We start from the raw sequence: 21,823 nt of genomic DNA, 5'->3' as shown, positions 1-21,823 counted from the left end.
AGTCTAAGTGAGCAAAGGTCTGGCAGATGGAGTACAATGTTGATAAGTGTGAGGTGATCCATTTTGATAGGAATAACAGCAAAATGGACTATGTTGTAAATGGTAAAAAAAATTGCAGCATGCTGCTGTGCAGAGGGTGACCTTTTGCATGAATCGCTAGAAATAGGATTGCAGGTGCAGCAGATAATTTAAAAAGGCAAATGGAATTTTGTCTGCCATTGCTAGAGGGATGGAGTTTAAAAACAGGGAGGCTATGCTGCAGTTGTATAGGGTCCTGGTGAGGCTGCACCTTGAGTACTGTGTGCGGTTTTGGTCTCCTTACTTGAGAAGAGATATACTAGCACTGGAGGGGGTGCAGAGGAGATTCACTTCGGTTGATTCCAGAGTTGAGAGGGTTGGATTATGAGGAGAGACTGAGTAGACTGGGATTGTACTCATTGGAATTCAGAAGAATGAGGGGAGATCTTCTAGAAACATATAAGATTATGAAGAGAATAGATAAGGTGGAGGCAGGTTGCTTCTGCTAGTAGGTGAAACTGGGACTTGCCTCAAAATAAAGGGAGGCAAATGTAGGATTAAGGTCAAGAGGAACGTTTTCACCCAAAGGGTTGTGAATCTGTGGAATTCCCCGTCCAGTGAAGCAGTTGAAGCTACCATGCAGAATGTTTTTAAGGCAAGGCAAGATAAATTTTTGAACAGTAAAGGAATTAAGGGTTATGGTGACTTGGCAGGTAAGTGGAGCTGAGTCTCAAAAAGATCAGCCATGATCTTATTAAATGGTGGGTCAGGCTTGAGGGGTCAGATGGCCTACTCCTACTCCTAGTTCTTATGATACCACAGGGGTCAGTGTTTGGGTCTCAGCCATTCATGATCTATATCAATTATCTGGATGTGAGGATCAAGTGTAATACTTCCAAGTGTGCTGGTGACACCAAGCTATATGGGAATGTGTGTTGTGATGGTGATGTGAAGAGGTTTCAAAGTGATTTTAGGTTAAATGTGTAAGCAAATATATGGCAGATGGAGTATAATTTGTGAAAACTGAATTTTCCACTTTGGAGAAACAGAAATGCAGACTTTTAGTTGAACAGTGAGAAATTGGGAAGCCATGGCTTCCCAAAGAGAGACTGGTGTCCTGTTTGAATCACTGAAAGACAACATGAAGGTACAGTAAGAGTGATTCAAAAGCAAATAATATGTTAACTTTTATCATGAGGATTAAAGTATAGGAATAAAAATGTCTTGTTGAAATTATCTTGAGCCTTGGTGAGACTACACTTGGCATATTGTCTAGTTTTGATCTCCTGACTAAGGAAGAATATATCTGATGCCGAGAGAGTTACAGAACCAACTAGACTGGTAGGGTATTAGATTCGTCTGAAAAGAAACAATTCTAGAGTCTGGGCCTATAATCTCCAGAATTTGGAAGAATGATTGACCTCCAAACAACTTGAGAAATTTTTAAAGGACTTAGATACGTTGGGTGACGGGAAGATGTTTCCCTTGGTTTTGGGGTTTTATACTGAGCGACACTGTTTTGGACTAAGGGTTTGGCAATTTAGAGATCATGAGGAATTTCTTCACCTTGGGTCAAGAATCCCAGTGATTCATCACCATTTTGAGAGCTGCAGAAGCTCAGGCGTTGAACATATTTAAGGTAGTGATGAATAGATTTCTAGATGTTAAAAAAAGTTCAAGGGATTTGTGGTCAGTGCGGAACAGCGGCATCAAGGTGAAAGTTCAGCTATGATCAAGCTGAATGGTGAAACATGGTTGAGGTGTTGAATCAACAATTCTTTCACTCCTGTTTCCTACATTCCTATCTCTAAGGCTAAGAGCTACCACAAGTGACACATTTAACTGTTGAATCATTTGGGCCACCACTGCATTAATTTGATTTAAACTGAACTATTTCGGTATTGCCATCCTCTGTGATGGGGGAGACTATCACATTAGTGCAAAAGATATAGATACCAATATGCAGCCAACAATGTCAAGTGGATGATGTTTCTTGGCTTCCTTAAGTCCCAGAATTACTAATGTCAGCCTTCAGTCCATTCAATTCACTTAATGTGATATCAAGAAATTAACTTTACAGCATCTAGTGTCTTCAGTTATGGGCCCTGACAACTTTGGGCAATAACGTTGAAGATTTGTTCTTCAGAAGTTATTGTGCTCCTAGCTAATATGTACAGTACTGGCACCTACCATACAATGTGGAGAATTGTCCAAGACTGTCATGTTCATTAAAAGCAGGACAAATCTAACCTGGGCAATTACTGTACAGTGAGACTATTTTCAACCAGTGATGGGAGGATTTGTCAATGGTACTATCAAGCAGTATTTGTTTCTTAATAGCCTGCTTGCTGACACTCAAGTTTTGGTTTCAGCAGGGACAGGAGTTCCTGACCTCATTATAACCTTGGTTCAAACATGGACAAAAGAACTGAACTCCATCAGGGAAGTGAGAGTATCTGCTGTATTTAACATTGTGTGGCATTTAGGAAACTGTAGTGAAAGCAGAGTTGATGCAAAATTGGGGAAAGGTCTTCTGGTTGGAGTCAAATCTAGCACAAAGCACAGTTGTAATGGTTGTTGGATGCCATCACCTCAACTCCAGAACACCAATGTGGGAGTTTCTGGGGGCAGTGTTCTAGGTTGCTCCATCTTCGGGGCTTCATCAGGGGCCTTTACCCATCATAATGTCAGAAATAGAACATACAATCATTAGCAAACAAAGTTCAATGCCATTTGTGCCTCCTCAAGCACTGAAGCAGCTTGTTTCTATATGCAACAAGACCTGCACAGTATCCAGGCTTGAGCTCATAATTAGCCAGCAACATTTCTGCCACAAGTGTCCGCCAATGACTGTCTCTAAGAAGCGAGAATCTAGCTGTTGTTCTGTGACATTTGATGAATTACCCATGTTGAATCAACTACAATGAACATCCTAGGGGATTTTGATCACTGATCAAAATCTGAACTGGACTTGCCATATAACTAAAAACAAAATAGTGTGAATGTTGGAAATTTGACAGGCAATGTCTATGAAGCGAGAGGAAAAACAGGTTGTGAAGTGTGATTTCCTCTTCAGAAATAAAAGAAGTTGGAAAATGGTGTTTCTTACGTTGTTGACATAATAGCAACAACATAAAAACACACCATTTTCCAGCTCCATTTTAGTTCCGAAGTGGTGTCATACTAGACTTGATGGAAACCGTTTCTCTCTCCCCAGATCCTAGCTATAGAAATATTATGGTTACAAGATTAAATCAGAAGCTAGGAACTCTGCCGTGCATAACTCACCGCCTGACTCCGGAAGCCTGCCCATCATCTATAAAAGATAGGTCATGATTGTTACGGAGCACCTCCACTTGTCTGGATATGTGTGTACTTCAGAAAACGTACCCAAAGCCTGACATCCTTCAAAACAAATCAGTCGACTTGATTTGTGTTACACTCAATCCCCCTGCCCTGTTCCCTCCCCGCCCACTCCCAACAAACTTCTCAAAACTCGCAAACAGTAGCACCAGCGGGATGCAAAAATGCGCTGTCAAAATTGACCAAGGATTGTTAGACAACATCTTCCAAACCTGCTCCCACTACTGTCTGATCGAATAGTGTTTACGGATACCTCCTAAACAACATTGAGTGTACCTACATCAAATGGGTTGTAGCAGCCCAAGAAGACAACGGCCCAGCTTCTTCGCAAAATCAGTCGGCGAGTCAGTGTGAACTTGTTCGGCTGAATGGCCTGTTTCCACACTGTAGGAATTCTATGACAAGTAGGGATGGGTAGTAAATGCTGACCTTGTCAGCATAACCCACATGAATAAAATAAAATCTTATGCTGCCATTGATAGAGGACTTCGAGCCAAATGCATGATGCAAGTTCATTGCAATTTTGAGGTCTCTGCTCTATTAGTCGCTAAGCTTTTTTGATCCCCTTGATACTTTCTTCCCATTTATTAAGCCAGTAAAATGACGTGAACTTGCATATGATTTAGATACTGGAATACTTTATTTCGCTAACCTGTTCTTCTGTGCTTTCTTGTTTACAATCCTGTTGCTTTTCCTGCCATTTGCATTTGGCAAGGTGGAAGTTCTTACAGCCAGTCAAACTCCCTGGGCCTGAGAATATCATCTTAATTGGTGTATGCACGTTAATCAGGAAGCAAGTTTTGATAATCTTCGAGGCCTCGGGAGTTTGAAACATGTAAATAGCACAACAGAGAAGGCTATTTGGTCTCTGTTTTTAGCTCTTTATTGTAGCTATCAAATTAACTACCTTACTTTGTAAATTTTACCCCTTCTAAGTATTTATCGATTTTTGTTTTTTCCCCTGAAGATTGTAATGGAATTGATTCTGCCACCATTTTAGGCAGTGCACTTCCATTATGCAGCATGTATTTGAAGAAAATTCTCCTCTCCTAGTTTTTTTTGTAGAATAATGAAAATCGGTTTCATTTAGAACTGGAAACGTGTCTTTAGAACATTACAGCACAGTACAGGCCCTTCAGTCCTCGATTGTTGTGCCGACCTGCCATACCAATCTGAAGCCCATCTAACCTACACGATTTTCTTGCTTAGTCTATTCGAATTCTTTGATTTTTGAACACCACCTGTAATATCACAGAGATAAACCAAAATCTCTTCTAAATGTCACAATTTTTGGTACCATTTTAGTAACTCTCTAAACTCTTGGCATATCTCTTGACATGCAGTGCCCAGAATGAAACAATGCCCCAATTTAGGGTTTATTTACCCATGGAACATAAAGATTTAATTTGGCTTTTATAACTCTGTTAATGCCAAATATCCCATTCATATTAAGAGCCTTCTGAATTTGTTCTGCCTCTTATGAAGGTTTGAAAAGAACCACTTCAAGCCATGAAAGTTGAAGATGAGAATTCTGAACTGTTGAAAGAAGTCAGCCATAAACTGCATTTGTCTTAAACCAATTTGAGTACCCAACTGTCTGCATGCAGCAACTTAAGGAAACAATTGGTAGAAGAATAGAATTTGCATGTTTCTGGAATGGCATGCTACTTTTTTAAGCATTTGTTTTCTGGACCAAAGATTTTACTGTTGGTGTTTTGTAGCGTTGCTTGATGTTTCTGTGCTTTTGGGTGGTTCAGCAATTTTTTGTTTTCTTGAGGATGCATCTTCTGATGTGAAAATGTACTTATGGCACAATAACAATGAAAGATGGCAAGCTACTGTTGTATCTCTGCATTAGTCAGTGTTGCTTTTATTAGTTCATGGGAATATGGGTGTCACTGCCTAAGCCAAAGGGCACTTAAGAGTCAGTCGCATTGCTGTGGAATCCTATGTAGGCCAGATGAGATAAGCATATCAGATTTCCCTTCCTCGCGAACATTAGTGAACCAGATGGATTGCTACATGTCAACAGTAGTTACATTTTTTCTTTAAAAGAGGGAGATACTAGAACATGGGAGTAAACAACCAAGAAACACAATACACGAAGGAAGAGGGCAGCAAAAGTTGCTTGATGAGGATTAAAGCCCTTGACAAAATTTTTTTTTAGCAACACACATGTTCCTTAAAGGAAACAATCAGGCAAAGTCAATATGCTTTATAAAGGGGACAGTGGCAGGATGATTAAATGTTTATCCCAGAATGTTTTGGAGGATCATTATATATTACAGACACCACAAGATATGAGAGTAGTGCAGAAGCATGTGTTGCGAAGATCTTGTTGAAAGGCAAAAGAGGTTTGACGGGTTGAATGCCTTGTCCACTTTTTTCCCCCTAAACTGTAATTTTTAACCAATCTCTTCCAACATTGACATGTGGGGTAAGGGAGGATTTGAATTTGGATCTTCAGTTGCAGAAGGTGGGGTATTACTACTCTGCCACACAAAATTTCATCTATCTATTTCTTATGCTGACCAATCTATTAGATTTCATTGAGGATGTAGCAAGTAACATGGAGCCAGTGGATTTAGTATATTTGAGTTCTTAAAACAAAATTCATAAGGTGCAACGTAAGAATACTGCACAGGATAAAGAGCGCTTGTGTTATTCCATGGTGAATATTAGCATCACCAAGAATTGGCTAGATTATAGCAAACAGAGCCTGGATAAATGTTATTTTCAGGTTGACACAGTAACTAATAAGTTCCACAGGAATTGGTGTCTGGCGCTCAATTATTTACAAATCCATATTAATTGCTTGGTTGAAAGGAGTGTATTGTTAAATTTACTTACGAGCCAGACTGGTAGGAGGGCATGTTGTAGGGAAGAACCAGTTGATAGTGATAGAATGAGACAAAAATTTGATTGAAGATGTAGGAAATGTGTTTGTAATTTTAGCAGAAAGAAAAGTAAACCAAAATTTCTTAAAGAAACTGCAGAATGCTATCCTTTGTAGATATGTTTTAACAAAACTATTCAGAGATGTTCACCTGTAGACTGGTGGGCCTTGAATCCAGGCCTCTTGATTCAGGTGGGACACGATCACGACACTGTTGTCTTGGCCATTCTTGTGTCTGAATCTCATTGCAGGTGCACTGTGTAATTAGGAAGACGAATGGAATGTCAGCCTTTATTGTAAAGGGGGTGAGTTTGAAAATGGCAAGTTTTGTTCCAGCTGTAGAGAGCAATGCTGAGCCCATACATGTTCAGATTTTCTCTCATGTCTCAAGCGTGTATATGTTTGCATTGGAAGGAGTTCAGATAAGGCTTATAAGGCTGCTTCCTGAGATGAATGGATTATTTCGAGATTGGCCTTATTGCTTGAAGCTTAGAAGAATGAGACATCCGTATTGAAAGTGATTCAGAGGGGACGGGGGTGGGGGGGGGGGGGGGTGCGGCGGCGGCGGCGGCGGGGGGTGTGCACAGTGGGGGAATGTGCCTGCCAAAAACATGATTCCTGTTGGGATCAGTTTGGGGATGGTATAGAAATCTAGAACTAGGGTGGACAGTGTAAAAATAACTTGTCATTTCCATCTTGAATTTTCATCCTTGTAAGATTTGGTCTGTGCAATTTCCTTCCACTGTAAATAGTGCCACCTTGTCCATTGAATATGTTCCAGTACGAGTTAGACAGATTTTTGAATGGAAAGGGAGTTGTGCATTCTGGGGACAGGGAGGAAAATAGAGCCAAAGACAAAACAAGTTCAGCTATGTTCTTATTGAATGATGAAATAGGCTTTATTTGGACAATGTGTTACTTTAGCTCTTGATTAAGGTCTTATAAGCTGCTACTGCATTTGGAGGGAACCAAGAACTATTTATTAAAAAGATTTCAATGTTACGTACCTGTACACAAGCAATTGATTGGTAATACTTAAGACTCGTCATGGTTACTATTTCAATGATTTGTGTAAATTTAAGTTGAGTATTGTTTAACGCAAAACCCCATTACCATTGGTATTTCCCTTGGGGAGACATTTTGATTTCCATGCACTGTCCTGCACAACATTGTTTTCTAGAGGTTACCAAGTAACTTAGTCATGCTTTACATTTATCTCAATTGTTTATTTAAGAGCTAAATCATTGTTCAAAATTTCCGAAGACACAAGGGATTCCAGATCTTATGTAGTTTCAGTGATGTCTAACAAAATACAATTCTTGGATGTGATTGAGCCTTTTTGAATTAAAATAGACTGTTGAAACTGATTATTCCAAGCAGCTTTGTTTATCATTGTCCTCAATAATTAGCCAGTAAGACAAAAGTGGCTCTACCATACAAACAAGAAGAAAGATCCTAGAGAGAGATAATGGGAACTGCAGATGCTGGAGAATTCCAAGATAATAAAATGTGAGGCTGGATGAACACAGCAGGCCAAGCAGCATCTCAGGAGCACAAAAGCTGACGTTTCGGGCCTAGACCCTTCATCAGAGAGGGGGATGGGGAGAGGGACCTGGAATAAATAGGGAGAGAGGGGGAGGCGGACCGAAGATGGAGAGTAAAGAAGATAGGTGGAGAGAGTATAGGTGGGGAGGTAGGGAGGGGATAGGTCAGTCCAGGGAAGACGGACAGGTCAAGGAGGTGGGATGAGGTTAGTAGGTAGATGGGGGTGCGGCTTGGGGTGGGAGGAAGGGATGGGTGAGAGGAAGAACCGGTTAGGGAGGCAGAGACAGGTTGGACTGGTTTTGGGATGCAGTGGGTGGGGGGGAAGAGCTGGGCTGGTTGTGTGGTGCAGTGGGGGGAGGGGACGAACTGGGCTGGTTTAGGGATGCAGTAGGGGAAGGGGAGATTTTGAAACTGGTGAAGTCCACATTGATACCATATGGCTGCAGGGTTCCCAGGCGGAATATGAGTTGCTGTTCCTGCAACCTTCGGGTGGCATCATTGTGGCAGTGCAGGAGGCCCATGATGGACATGTCATCTGGAGAATGAGAGGGGGAGTGGAAATGGTTTGCGACTGGGAGGTGCAGTTGTTTGTTGCGAACTGAGCGGAGGTGTTCTGCAAAGCGGTCCCCAAGCCTCCGCTTGGTTTCCCCAATGTAGAGGAAGCCGCACCGGGTACAGTGGATGCAGTATACCACATTGGCAGATGTGCAGGTGAACCTCCTGCTTAATGTGGAATGTCATCTTGGGGCCTGGGATAGGGGTAAGGGAGGAGGTGTGGGGGCAAGTGTAGCATTTCCTGCGGTTGCAGGGGAAGGTGCCGGGTGTGGTGGGGTTGGAGGGCAGTGTGGAGCGAACAAGGGAGTCACGGAGAGAGTGGTCTCTCCGGAAAGCAGACAGGGGTGGGGATGGAAAAATGTCTTGGGTGGTGGGGTCGGATTGTAAATGGCGGAAGTGTTGGAGGATGATGCGTTGTATCCGGAGGTTGGTAGGGTGGTGTGTGAGAACGAGGGGGATCCTCTTAGGGCGGTTGTGGCGGGGGCGGGGTGTGAGGGATGTGTTGCGGGAAATAAGGGAGACGCGGTCAAGGGCGTTCTCGATCACTGTGGGGGGAAAGTTGCGGTCCTTAAAGAACTTGGACATCTGGGATGTGCGGGAGTGGAATGTCTTATCGTGGGAGCCGATGCGGCAGAGGCGGAGGAATTGGGAAAAGGGGATGGAATTTTTGCAGGAGGGTGGGTGGGAGGAGGTGTATTCTCGGTAGCTGTGGGAGTCGGTGGGCTTGAAATGGACATCAGTTACAAGCTGGTTGCCTGAGATGGAGACTGAGAGGTCCAGGAAGGTGAGGGATGTGCTGGAGATGGCCCAGGTGAACTGAAGGTTGGGGTGGAAGGTGTTGGTGAAGTGGATGAACTGTTCGAGCTCCTCTGGGGAGCAAGAGGCGGCAGTCATCAATGTACCGGAGGAAGAGGTGGGGTTTGGGGCCTGTGTAGGTGCGGAAGAGGGACTGTTCCACGTAACCTACAAAGAGGCAGGCATAGCTGGGGCCCATGCGGGTGGCCATGGCCACCCCCTTAGTCTGTAGGAAGTGGGAGGAGTCAAAAGAGAAGTTGTTGAGTGTGAGGATGAGTTCAGCTAGGCGGATGAGAGTGTCGGTGGAGGGGGACTGGTCGGGCCTGCGGGACAGGAAGAAGCGGAGGGCCTTGAGGCCATCTCCATGCGGAATGCAGGTGTACAGGGACTGGACGTCCATGGTGAATATGAGGTGTTGGGGGCCAGGGAATTGGAAGTCCTGGAGGAGGTGGAGGGCGTGGGTGGTGTCACGGACGTAGGTGGGGAGTTCCTGGACCAAAGGGGAGAAAATGGAGTCCAGATAGGTGGAGATGAGTTCGGTGGGGCAGGAGTAGGCTGAGACGATGGGTCGACCAGGGCAGGCAGGTTTGTGGATTTTGGGAAGGAGATAGAAACGGGCCGTGCGGGGTTGGGGAACAATGAGGTTGGAGGCTGTGGGTGGGAGGTCCCCTGAGGTGATGAGGTCGTGAATGGTGTTGGAGATGATGGTTTGGTGCTCGGGTGTGGGGTCATGATCGAGGGGGCGGTAGGAGGTGGTGTCGGAGAGTTGGCGTCTGGCCTCGGCGATGTAGAGGTCAGTGCGCCATACTACCACTGCGCCTCCCTTGTCTGCGGGTTTGATGGTGAGGTTGGGGTTGGAGCGGAGGGCTGCCCGTTCTGCGGGGGAGAGGTTGGAGTGGGTGAGAGGGGTGGAGAGGATTTTGATTTTGCAGTTAATATTGTTATGTACAGTAACTCGGAAAACAGATGAAACAAGGGAGAATTAGAAGGAGCATAAGTTAGTCGTTCAAACAATGCAGAGAAAATCAAATGCATGATGCTAAGTTATCAACAAAACAAGACAATTAAGAGCGATGCAAAATTGCGTATTGGAGCTCGGTGACTTTAAATACGTAAGATTATGAATTAAAACAGCGGATAGGCAGATTCTTGTTACATACAACAAATTAGGAGCCGGAGTAGGACACTTAACAATGCCCTGTCAGCCATTTAGTAAGACCATGGCTGATTTTGGTTATTCCACATGCTTGTTCACTCGTGACAACCTTTCACCCGCCTTTCATCAAGAATCAACTTTTCCATGAAATATTCAAGGACTCTGTTTTCATCACCTATGAGGAAAAAGATTTCAAAGAAAACCCTTAGATATACAGTTGACTTGTTTTTGCTGTTTTAAATTTATTTTGAAACCGCTACCTCTAGTTCTAAATCCTCCATTAGAATAAACATCCTTTCCATTTGCATGCTCGCAAGACACCTTTGGATCATGTAGTTCAATTAAGTTGTCCCTGACTTAACTCCAGTTGCTGCAATTTAAGCAGATGCATGCCTACTCTGACCAACGTTTGGCGCAATATAGAGAGACATTGTGAAAAGTTTTTTGCCAAATCAGGATATCCTAACAGAGCAGAAATGATAGTCAAAGTACTGAAGCTGGTGTGTGTTATGAACATTGTGTGTGCTCTTCATTGTATTCTTGGCTTTCTTGGGGAAGTTGGTGGAATGCATATCACAGAAGTAGCAATTAAATCAGGAAATGGAAGGGTGGGTGGAAAATTAAAACCACCTAGAGAGTTGGAACTGGGTTGTTGGAGCAGTGTGCTGATAGGTGTTGGGGTTTTGATGTATTTCATTCTAGAGTCTTAAATGAAGTGTCTAGAATGAAAGCAGATGCATTATTCAGGGAAACAATACAGGAGTTGAATATTATTTAAATGAAGAAAGTGCAGAAAGCTTCAGCACAGATTTGGGAGTCATTATGTATAAATCACAAAGCTAGCATACAGATTTAGCAAGTAATGGGAAATGCCACTGGAATGTTCGTAGAATCATTGGTTCCACACTGTAGGGTTTCAATGTGTATCTCCAACAACAGTGAATCTGATCGTTGCTCCTTAATGGCACCATCACTCAGTTCTCCACAACCATTGGCCAGAAACCCAGCTCAACCAGTCATCAAATTACTGGCTCCATGAAACACATCAGAAGCTCAGAATCCTGCAGCAATAACTATTTTCATTGTTCTGTCTACTGTCTTCAACGCACAAGTCAGGAGTGTGATGAAATACTCCTCTCTTGCAAGGATCAGGGCACTCCAACAGTGTTCAAGAAGTTTGACACCATTGATGACAAAGTAGCACACTTGACTGGCAATATATCCACAAACATTGTTCTAAATAATCTATTCGATTTCCCCTATGTCTGTACCGGCTTCTGGAAAGGGCTATCCAGTTAGTCCCATTCTCCTGCTGCTGCATCTCCATACCCTGTAAATTGATCACTTTCAGATATCTATCCATCTGTCTTTTAAACCTCCTATGGAATCCACCTCATTCACTGCACCAGGCTATGCATCCCAAATCCTAAGACTGACTGTTAGAATGGTAGGGTTTGGTTGGGGGGGGGGGGGGGGGGGAAGAGAGAGGGGGGGGGGGGAGAAGTGGTGTCATCTGTGAGGCATGCTTTTTGGAGAGTCAGAGTGGCTTCAATAGGCTGAATAGTCTGTACCCATATGGTAAGGGTTCTGAGTTATATAAGTTTTCCTCCTCGCTCCGAGCTGTCTTGCTTAGAATCCTGACATTGACTGACAAACCAACTAGTGGAAACATAGTATCCTTCTTTATCCTGTCAAAATTGTTCATAATTTAGAACTCCTCAATAAGGTCAACTTGTTTTTGAAGATTTACCTGAAGTAGGGTCTAGGTCCGAAACATCAGCTTTCCTGCTCCTCTCACGCTGCTTGGCCTGCTGTGTTCATCAAGTTCGACACCTTGTTATCTCATTCTCCAGCATCTGCAGTTCCTACTAGCTCTGAAACAATCCAAAACATTTCTGTTTTGCTAACCAACTGACATGTGTCACTGTATGAAGCCCAAATATACAATATCCATAGCAGTGCTGTCATTTTCTGTCTCGTCACCTCATTCAGAACTTTGAGAAACATGACCTGTCTTGACAAAGTCATATTGACTGTTTTAATATTAATTACTTTTTCTCTGCTTATTGTATCCTGTATTTTTGGCTTTCATCAGTTTTCCCACTGATGTCTTGATGTCAAGATGTCAGGTCTGTAGTTTCTTGAGTTATCCTTTGTCCCTCAAACAATGTTGTCACATTGCAATCTTCCAAGTTTCTGGGACTACTCCTGTGTTCAGAGATGCCTGGAAAATTTCTGTCACTGGATCCGCTATTTGCTCCCTTAGCCCTGTTCGCAATCTAGAGTGCACCCCATCCAGGTCTGATGACTTCTCTACCTGGAGTCCTGTTAGGTCTTTCTTAGAACCTTTGCTTTATTACTATACTGCTCAGTTGCCCACATTTTCAATTAGGCCATTGTCACTATGTTCAAATTTGGTAAAGACAGAGTGAAATATTTAATCTAATACCTCTGCCACATCCATTGCTTCAGTGAACAGCTTACCCTGCTACTTCCTTATAGGACCGACTTTATCCTTCGCTAATCTTTTACTATTTAATGTGTTTGAACAACATCTTTCTGTTTGATTTAGTGCAGCCTGCTAATCTATCTACATGTTTCCTTTTTAGCCTTCCTCATTCCAGCCTTGGTCTGTCTCTTGCATTTGATGTACTCGTCCTGATTTCTATTGCTATTATTGTTCTGGTATTCGTCATATAAGAATATAAGAACCAGGAGCAGGAGTAGGCCATCTGGCCCTTCAAGCCTGCTCGCCATTCAATAAGATCATGGCTGAGCTTTTCATGACCTCAGCTTCATTTAACCCCGCCTCTCACCGTAACCCTTTAATTCCTTTACTATTCAAAAAGTATCTGTCTCACCTTTAAAAACGTTCAGTGAGGAAGCCTCAGTAACTTCGCTGGGCAGGCACTTCCACAGATTCGCAACCTTTTGGGTGAAGAAGCCCTAAGTTTGATTAAATAAGAACCAAAAGAACTGCGGATGCTGTAAATCGGAAACAAAAACAAAGTTGCTGGAAAAGCTCAGCAGGTCTAGCAGCATCTGTGGAGGTGAAATTAATTAAACAACTTCGATTATATAGTAGTCCAATGTAGATGCGAGATTTGAATTCGAAAATGACACAATAAAAGCAATGAGTGTAATTCCACTGAAAAGTGGGGTGTTTAGCAAGAACGTTGACAAAATCGTCAGTTGAATGGAAGTATGTGAACACGAATGTATCACTTTTTGAAGTTAAGTCGGCATCCGTTTTTCTCCATAAATAATGTATAGTTAACACTAATTTCTCCTCTTCTACAGGCCTACAACATTCATGTGAATGGAGTGTTACATTGTCGCGTCCGATACAGTCAACTCTATGGATTGCATGAGCAGGTGATTTTTTTTATATTTGGAAGGCATGATAGCTCCATTCACAAACTGCTATTTTCCATCAAATTATTTCCTGATAAGTCTGCCGGACGGGAATTGATCATTATTTTGCTTATGACTTAGTTACTTTTAACTTAAAGAACGTTCCCTTCAAAGAAACTAACTTCAAAGTAATGAATTTGGTTCAAAAGGCATAATGGATTTTCACTGCAGAATAACATGAACAATTATGAGAAAAATATTTAGCAAACTAACAAAGCAAATGCAGAACTTCTGTATATATTCGCACCTCATTTCGGCACAACTTTGCCGTCTTTATATGCTATACCGTGAAGAAATCTTTGTTTTTGTATCGTGAAAGAATCTGCCTCCGATCTCTTAGTTGTTCCTTTTGTTCCACCTGCCCCCTCCTCCCTTCTCCTGGCTTAAAAACCTTTACAAATTTATCCATCTTCAGTTTTGAAGAAAGAGTATCAACCTGAGACATTAAGTCCGAATCTTCATAAATGTGCCCTGACTTAACTATTTTGAACATTTCTTGGTCATACAATACTAAAGCTGCTCAAAAACAAAAGTATGTTTTGCTTTGAGTGTCCATATCAAAATGTTTAAACTTATGCCATTCATGGCCTCAGCTGCCTTGGTCCTAAGCACTGGAATTCCTTTCCTGAAATCCTTTAATTTATTACAGTTCTCATAAGATTCATAAAATCTGCTTCCAGGCCAGTTTCGGCTATTTAACTTGGTATTGCTTTAGGTGGCAGTGTGCTTAGCGCAACTAAATTTAATTAAGGATCCATTTAAGTTGTTCACCAGTAACTGTTTCTGCGGAAAGTCAAAGATGTTTAATGAAGTGGCAGAACCTCTCCCAAGGTGATCAGGACCAATACGTATCATACTATTAGCAAGATGCAAGTCTACAAGAATTTCCTTTTTTCAAGAAACATGAGTTTAGAATTGGTTGCGTATTTTGTATTTCATCCTGTATTTTCTTTCAGCTGAGAAAAGAATATGGGGCCAGTGTACTTCCTCACTTTCCCCCTAAAAAGATTTTCACGTTAACGACTGCAGAAGTAGAACAGCGAAGGGAGCAATTAGAAAAGTACATTCAGAGTGGTAAGCTTGTGTTAACCAGTTCTGTTTTAACCTGTAATTTGAATCAGAATTAGCAATTTGTGCTTTGATATTTGGACTCGGGCACAGAGATTGCTGAAGTAAATCAAATGCCTTATTAACACTGTTCTAAAGGAATTTAAATTATAATGGATTCTGAAAATTGGTAATTTTACTCAGCCCACCTCAAGCCTGAATTACAGGTTAGAACATAGAGCAGTACAGGCCCTTTGGCCTATGATGTTGTGCTGAATTATTATCTTACTAAGATCAAACTACCCTGTGTACCCTAAGTTTTACTATCCTCCATGTGTCTATTTGTTCAGTTAGCATTTCTTTTCCTCAGTGAAGCATTATTGGGGAAGGGCTGTTTCCTTCCTCTTAGCCTAATCTGCCTTAGTTGCATTGTACTTTGAAAATATGTTTTGATTATTCAAGTTCCTGTTACTGAGAACCTTACCATATTAGTAAACCCAAGAGTTAGACAAGTGAAATGAAACTCAGTATTTGCTTTGCATGGCAATCACTGATCTGTTGTTTGAACAAGGTTTATGTGGTTCTTTTTACTTGGCATCACAACCAAGGTTCCACATGATTGTCAGTTTTTGCCTTTGAACTCTTCCCCTCCAGCTGAGAGGTTTATAATTAAAATATTTCCATGCTTTTGCTACCCTTCAGTTATTGACACAGATGTAGCAGAGCTCTGCAGATAGGGCAGTTGGGAAAATTAAAAGTACAATGTTTCATTGCAGTAAGATTGGCATTATTACTACTTGAATCATGACGATTCTAACCCTGGTTTCTGGGCCAGTTGCCTGGCCAGTCTCATTAGTAAGCTTAATTGCATTCAGTTATACTTGAATTTTATTTTGCATCAATCCATTGTACCCTTTTGCAGCTTCTACATGTCTTATAAAATGATTCAGTCATGTTTGGCTAAACTCATCATTAGAATGTCCAATAATCTCCCAAAACTGATAACGTGGGTGCATTAATGTTTGTATTACCTGGGACTGATTTTCCTATAATCCGCCTGAGAAGAAAAAATTTTCTTCAAACTAATTCTTGTTTTGTTTTAGTACGCCAAGATTCCTTGCTGGGTGGCAGTGAGGCATTCAACAGCTTTTTGAGAAAAGCTCAACAGGTATGTTGATGTTTATGGTCAAGAATATATCGAAAGGAGTTTTTGCAAAAGGTTGTGCATGTTTTCTTTCCTTTTGATATACACTCATGAGGAAATAGAACACTCATCATGGTACAGTAAAGGACGATATTAATTATTGTGATGCGTTCTAAAATGTTTGATCAGCAGCTTTAATTTAATTTCTCATTGATATGACCTTTACCTAATTGGTAGCACTCGTGGCTGACAATTCACCCCAAACTTCAAGGTATAACTCTGATTTAGGCTGGCATTCCAGTATAGCATTAAAGCAATGTTACCCTTGTGATGTGATAGTAAGATGAGCTCTTGTCTGCTGTTCAAATGAGTTTTCAAAAGGTTTGACTATATTGAACGTGAGCAAAAATCTCCCTCTTTTTGTCTTGAGAAACATTCTTAGCTTAAACTAAGTGGCCATTCAAGTTGGACGTCATGTTATCTTCTGTAAAAAGTTGCTGTATTTCACAACATGAATACACACAACTGCAGCCATTGTAGCCCACCTTAGTTCATCCACCCAGAATAGATCCAGTTTTTTAAAGTAACATGAGAGGTTTAATATCTTCGGTTCTATTTTCAAGTCCAGAAATTGTCTGAAACTTTCTAATATTTAAACTTGCGAAGCCATGTCCTATTATACAACAGTACTGTAAAAGAGGTGCATGATAGTGGCAAACAGCTCTGTTCTTGACATTGTAGTTGTTTGTCAGCAGTAAAATCAAAGAACGAGTAAAAGGTGTGGCAAACTGTGTTTTCCTAATATTTGTTGATGGTAACTTGTCATCTGTCATTTGTAAAGTCATGTGCTTGTTTAGTTGACTTAACTTGACAATCCAATTTAGAAAAAGAGCTGGTGTAATTCTGGCTGATGTTTTCGAATCTGCCAAATAGTACTGCCAGTGATGAAAGTGTGGCATTCACATAAAGAAATCATAACACTTGTATTACTTTTCACAAGTAGAATGCTGAGAACATTATTACACTTCTTTTTCAAATGCTTGGAGTGAAGCAAAATCTAAGTTAGCACCTCTCTACTTCTGAAGTTAACAAAATGTTCAAACTTGATTTGTTCCATAAAATGTTGAGCTAAATGTTTGCTTTCAATGATATAGTAGAAGGTGTAGTTAACTATAACACAATCTGTAGCTGGAAGAACACAGCAGGCCAGGCAGCATCAGAAGAGCGGGAAAGTTGACATTTCAGGTTGGGACCCTTCTTCAGAAATAAGGAGGGGCAATGAAGCTCAGAAATAGATAGAGTGGGGAGGGGAGGGGTGGAGCTGGGGAAGGTAGGTGGGATGGTAATAGGTGAGTGCAAATAGGGAGTTGGTGGGGATTGGTTAATGGGATGGGTGGGGCGGAAAGTTGGGAGAGAAGATGGACAGGTTGTGTCAGCTCAAGGAGGCAGGGTAAGAGGGAGGGTTGAGCATGGGATGGGGCTGGGGATGGAGAAATTTTAAAACTGGTGAAATCCACACTTAGACCGTGAGGCTGTCAGCTCCTGAGGCAGAATATGGAGTGGTTCAAGATGTTAACCCACTGTTACCCCAGTTTGTGGTTCCCACTCCCTCAGTGACATGCCTATGCTGGGCCACCTCCAGTGTCACGATGACACCACCCACAAACTGGACGAGCAGTACCTCATATATTCTGCCTCAGGAGCCTACAGCCCAGTCGCCTAAACATGGAGTTCACCGGTTTTAAAATCTCCCCATCCCCAGCCTCATCCCATGTCCACCCCTCCCTCTCATTCCCACCTCCTTGAGCTGACACAACCTGTCCATCTTCACTTGCACCTATCTGCCCCACCCATCCCACTGACCACTCCCCGCCTGCACTCACTTATCACCACCCCACCTACCTTGCCTGGCCCCATCTTCTCTCCCCCCCCACCCCCCCCCCCCCCCCCCCCCCCCCTCTGATCCTGAGCTCCATTTGTCCTCCCCATTTCTGAAGAAGGATCCTGACCCAAAATGTCAACTTTCCTGCTCCTCTGATGCTGCCTGGCTTACTGTGCTCTTCCAGCTCCATAGTGTATTATCCCTGACTCGAGCATTCACAGTTCTGGCTGTCCTTGTAGTTAACTATACATTCATTTGGTAGTGGCAGCTCTCTATTTCTATTTGTCTGGTGGTAGCTCAATTGTTAATTAATCAAAGTTAATTGATGTTAAGAGATTAGAGTTGATCTAAGCCTTTTTAATTGTTCTTTCTTTTGGCACATGTAGGAAACTCAGCAGATTCCAACACAAGAGGTACAGTTTGATGTCTACCTGTCCAATGGACAGAAAGTAACAGTCAATATTTTCAGTTCAGACCAGACAGAAGATGTGCTAGAGGTAAAAAAAAAAGTTATAAATGAAACCCCAAGTCATATTAGCGAATAAACTTTGATCCTATCTAAGTTTGTTCAAGATATTCTGGCAGATAACCTGTGTAGAAATGTTCAGTTTGTTTGCAAAGAGGCATTTGGTTATGCTCAGTAGACGTTAGCAGTTTTTAAGTTTATTTCTGAGCCATTTTATTATTCCAGAACTAAATAACTTCCTTACCAAACAACATAATATTTAAAAATTGTTAATTTTGAGTTTGGAGCATTCTTGTGTGACAAATCTTAAGAGTTGACTTTTGAAAGATGCTGGATAAAATTGTACAAAAGTCCATTCCTTGGGTCTGGTATTGTTCTATTCAAATTTTCTGACTTTGCTTTGTAATTGACTCACTACTTAGTAACACCATTAATGACAGAAGGAGAATAAAAATAGCAAATGTCATGAACCAGAACTGGAGTGGTTCAAGATGACAACCCACTACTACTCTAGGTCACTGATGGTAGATCTAACCAGTCCATATTCCTGAGAATTAAAACAAAAAACTTCCTAAGATGCCTTGCATTGTGAAATGGAGTTCTGATTCGGAATATTCTATGAAGTACTTTCAATTTTGTTTGTGCTTTTTCGTAGAAATGTGTTTTCTTAAAGTATGCTGGGGGCCAGTATTCTATGCCTCGAAAAATACAGACTAATTCATGTCTGTGATTATGGAAATTCTGCAGAAGGAATCCAAGAGCCCAATTGTGGCTCATCTATCTAGAAAGACTTCTTGGTCTTTTTACTTGCATTGCCATCCTCTTAGAAATAGTACTGTCCAGGGCTAGGTTTGCTCCACCTCAATGCAACCAATGCTTTTTGCTTAATGGCAAGATTTTTTAACTGCTACTGTCAATTTGCTGAACTTTTTGAGAAAAGTTGAAAGGATGGTAACTGGGTAATTAGAATTTATCTAGTTTTTAGTGGATGGGACATACCGAGCCACTTCTTTCAAGCAGAATTCATTTGTAATTTTGTTTGCTAGCCAAAGAGTTTAGGCAAATATTACCATTATAGTTGCATAAAAAGTTTGGTCATAGAACTGGCTAATTATGGTGTGCAGGCCTTTGAAGCATATGGTTGGAATAATATGATATTCTTATGGGCTTTTGGAGTGCATACCAAATAAGATCATTTAAACAGTATTATACCTATGGTGATGAGGAAAAGTCCTAGTGTCATTCTCCTGGACTGATTAAGGTCAAATCCTGACCATCAGATTGCTGAGGACACGGTTAAATAATGTTGATTGTGGGGAAAGCCTATATTTTAAGAACTAGGTGATTGTTCACTTCATGTGATCAAGTTTTCTATGTGATTAACAATAGACATCAAAATCAGCAAAAGACCAGTTATAGAGGCAAGTAGATTGTTGGTATGCTTATGACCTAGAACGGAGTTTTGATTTGAACAAGCTTGGGGCAGGAAACATCTCTTTCAAGCAGAATTCATTTGAAATTTTGTTTGCTAGCCAAAGAGTTTAAAATTCAAGTGAGGAACTCCTGTGTAAGCTGAACTTCCAGAGTAGCTGAACTAAAAAGAGAAAGATGCAAGCCTCCAGACTTGAAAATTGTTAAGAACTTAAAATACAAGTGATGCCTGTGCTAATCCAGGTATCTGTAACCATGGGGTAGTTTGAAGAGATTTGAAGGGACAATTTGCATAAAGCAAGCAGATAGCTGAAGAAATCTCTACCCTTACAAGAATCTTTAAATGATACATTAACCTCTGGTACTTAACTGTCTTGCATTAATTGGAGGTGCTGGTATTGGACAGGGGTGGACAAATAAACCTATTTGACAGTAACCTACTGTCATGTGAGTTCTGAGCTTGAATTAACTGGAATGCAAGTCAAATGTGAGATGAAAGAGAATTGGATTTGAAAGTTCACATTAAAATCGTAAGTTTTTGGATTCATTGTATTTCTAATATTTTAGTCTAACTGACTGCTGAACTAGTTATTGGGACTTTCTTAATTTCACTTTTGTGGAGTAAAATTATTTTTAAAACTATAATCCTTCCAGCCTATGCCATCTCAGTCTTTTGGTTGTCTTAGTAGGAGCATGGGAAAAGGGGTGGGCCATTTAAGGCGTGGCTGACTACCTGACTCTGCATTTCCCATGCTATCCTGATATCCTTTGATCGATTTGTATTTACTACTAACATCAAACTCTGTCGTGAATTTCATTGAAAACTTTGTACCTAGAGAGCTTGGAACCTGACTTCCAAGATTCACCACCCTCTGAGTGCAGAAGCTCATCATAGTCCTAAATGAGTTGCCTATTTCTCGGACATACAGTGTGGAAGCAGACCCTTCAGTCCAATTTGTCCATGTTGATCAAACTTCTCAAAATAAACTATTCCTGTTTGCCTACATTTGGCCCTTAAACCTCAAAATGTTTTGTCTTTATGTGCCTGTCCAAATATATTTTAAATGTTGTCACTGTACCTGCATCTGCCATGTCCTTTGGCAGTTCAATCCACATTTGAGCCATACTGGAAAAAGTTGCCCCTCAGATCCTTTTTAAATCGTTCTCCCTTTTTAAAAAATGTCCTCTCTAGTTTCGACCTCCCCTACCTTGGGGAAATAACCTTGCTATCACTCTAACAATGCTGCTCATAAACCTCTAATGTCAACCTCTTGTGCTCCAGTGAAAAACGTCCTGCCTAACCAGACTCTCCCTATAACTTAAAGCCTCCAGTCCTGACGAGTGGATAGAGCACCGGCAAATGGAATTCAAACTGGAAAGTGAACTAATGCAAGTGGGGAGTGCTAACACAGCAAGGGATGACACTGAATGATAGGATCCTGTAAAGTATGAAGGATCAGAGCATCCGCAGATCCCTGAAGGTAGCAAGGCAAGTCGATAAGGTGGATTATGGCGACATCTAGGATACTGGTTTATATTAGTGGAGGCATAGAATACAGGAACAAAGGTTCTGCTAGAATTGTAAAATGTTGATTAGGCCACAACTGGAATGTTATGTATAGTCCTGGACCCCACATCGCAGGGGGTCTACAAGGAGACTTATTGGGGTCTGGAGGGTCTGAGACATGATGAAAAGTTGGATAAACTGGGATTGTTTTCCTTGGAGCAACGAAAATTGAATGTGAACCTGATGGAAATGTAAAAATAGAGGGGAACAGACTTTTTTAAGTCAATAACCAGGGCACACAGATTTAAAGTAAGAGATAGAAGGCTAAGAGGAGAGTTGAGAGATTTTTCTCCCTCAGATGGTGGTGGGCATTTGGAGCTCACTGGGTAAAGGGATGATTGACTTAGAAATTTTTAGAATAATTCAGCTTTTCAGATATTCACTTGCATTCCCTTTGCATCCAGGACAGTGGCCGAAAACTGGAGAAAGGAATTATTTTGGAAAGAAGTTTGACTGATACATTGGGCCACATGGCCTTTTTTTTTGTAATTGTCTGAATATCTGCTGTCTCTCTGTTATCCAGCAAATTTTCTAGGCATGCAGA

At 41.5% G+C, this 21,823-nt stretch overlaps 1 protein-coding gene across 1 annotated transcript in view; it reads left to right on the top strand.

Moving 5' to 3' along the window:
- The window catches only part of snx17 (sorting nexin 17), an 87,866-nt gene that overhangs the window by 16,231 nt on the left and 49,812 nt on the right, over positions 1-21,823 (top strand). Inside the window, exons 2-5 of the mRNA XM_048531027.2 lie at positions 13,629-13,703; positions 14,699-14,816; positions 15,893-15,957; positions 18,202-18,312. Coding sequence (XP_048386984.1) covers positions 13,629-13,703; positions 14,699-14,816; positions 15,893-15,957; positions 18,202-18,312 — 369 coding nt within the window. The remainder of the gene's footprint in view (positions 1-13,628; positions 13,704-14,698; positions 14,817-15,892; positions 15,958-18,201; positions 18,313-21,823) is intronic.

Source organism: Stegostoma tigrinum, chromosome 4 (assembly GCF_030684315.1).
Source record: "Stegostoma tigrinum isolate sSteTig4 chromosome 4, sSteTig4.hap1, whole genome shotgun sequence".
Classification (NCBI taxonomy): domain Eukaryota; kingdom Metazoa; phylum Chordata; class Chondrichthyes; order Orectolobiformes; family Stegostomatidae; genus Stegostoma; species Stegostoma tigrinum.
This window is presented reverse-complemented; position numbering and strand designations above follow the sequence as displayed.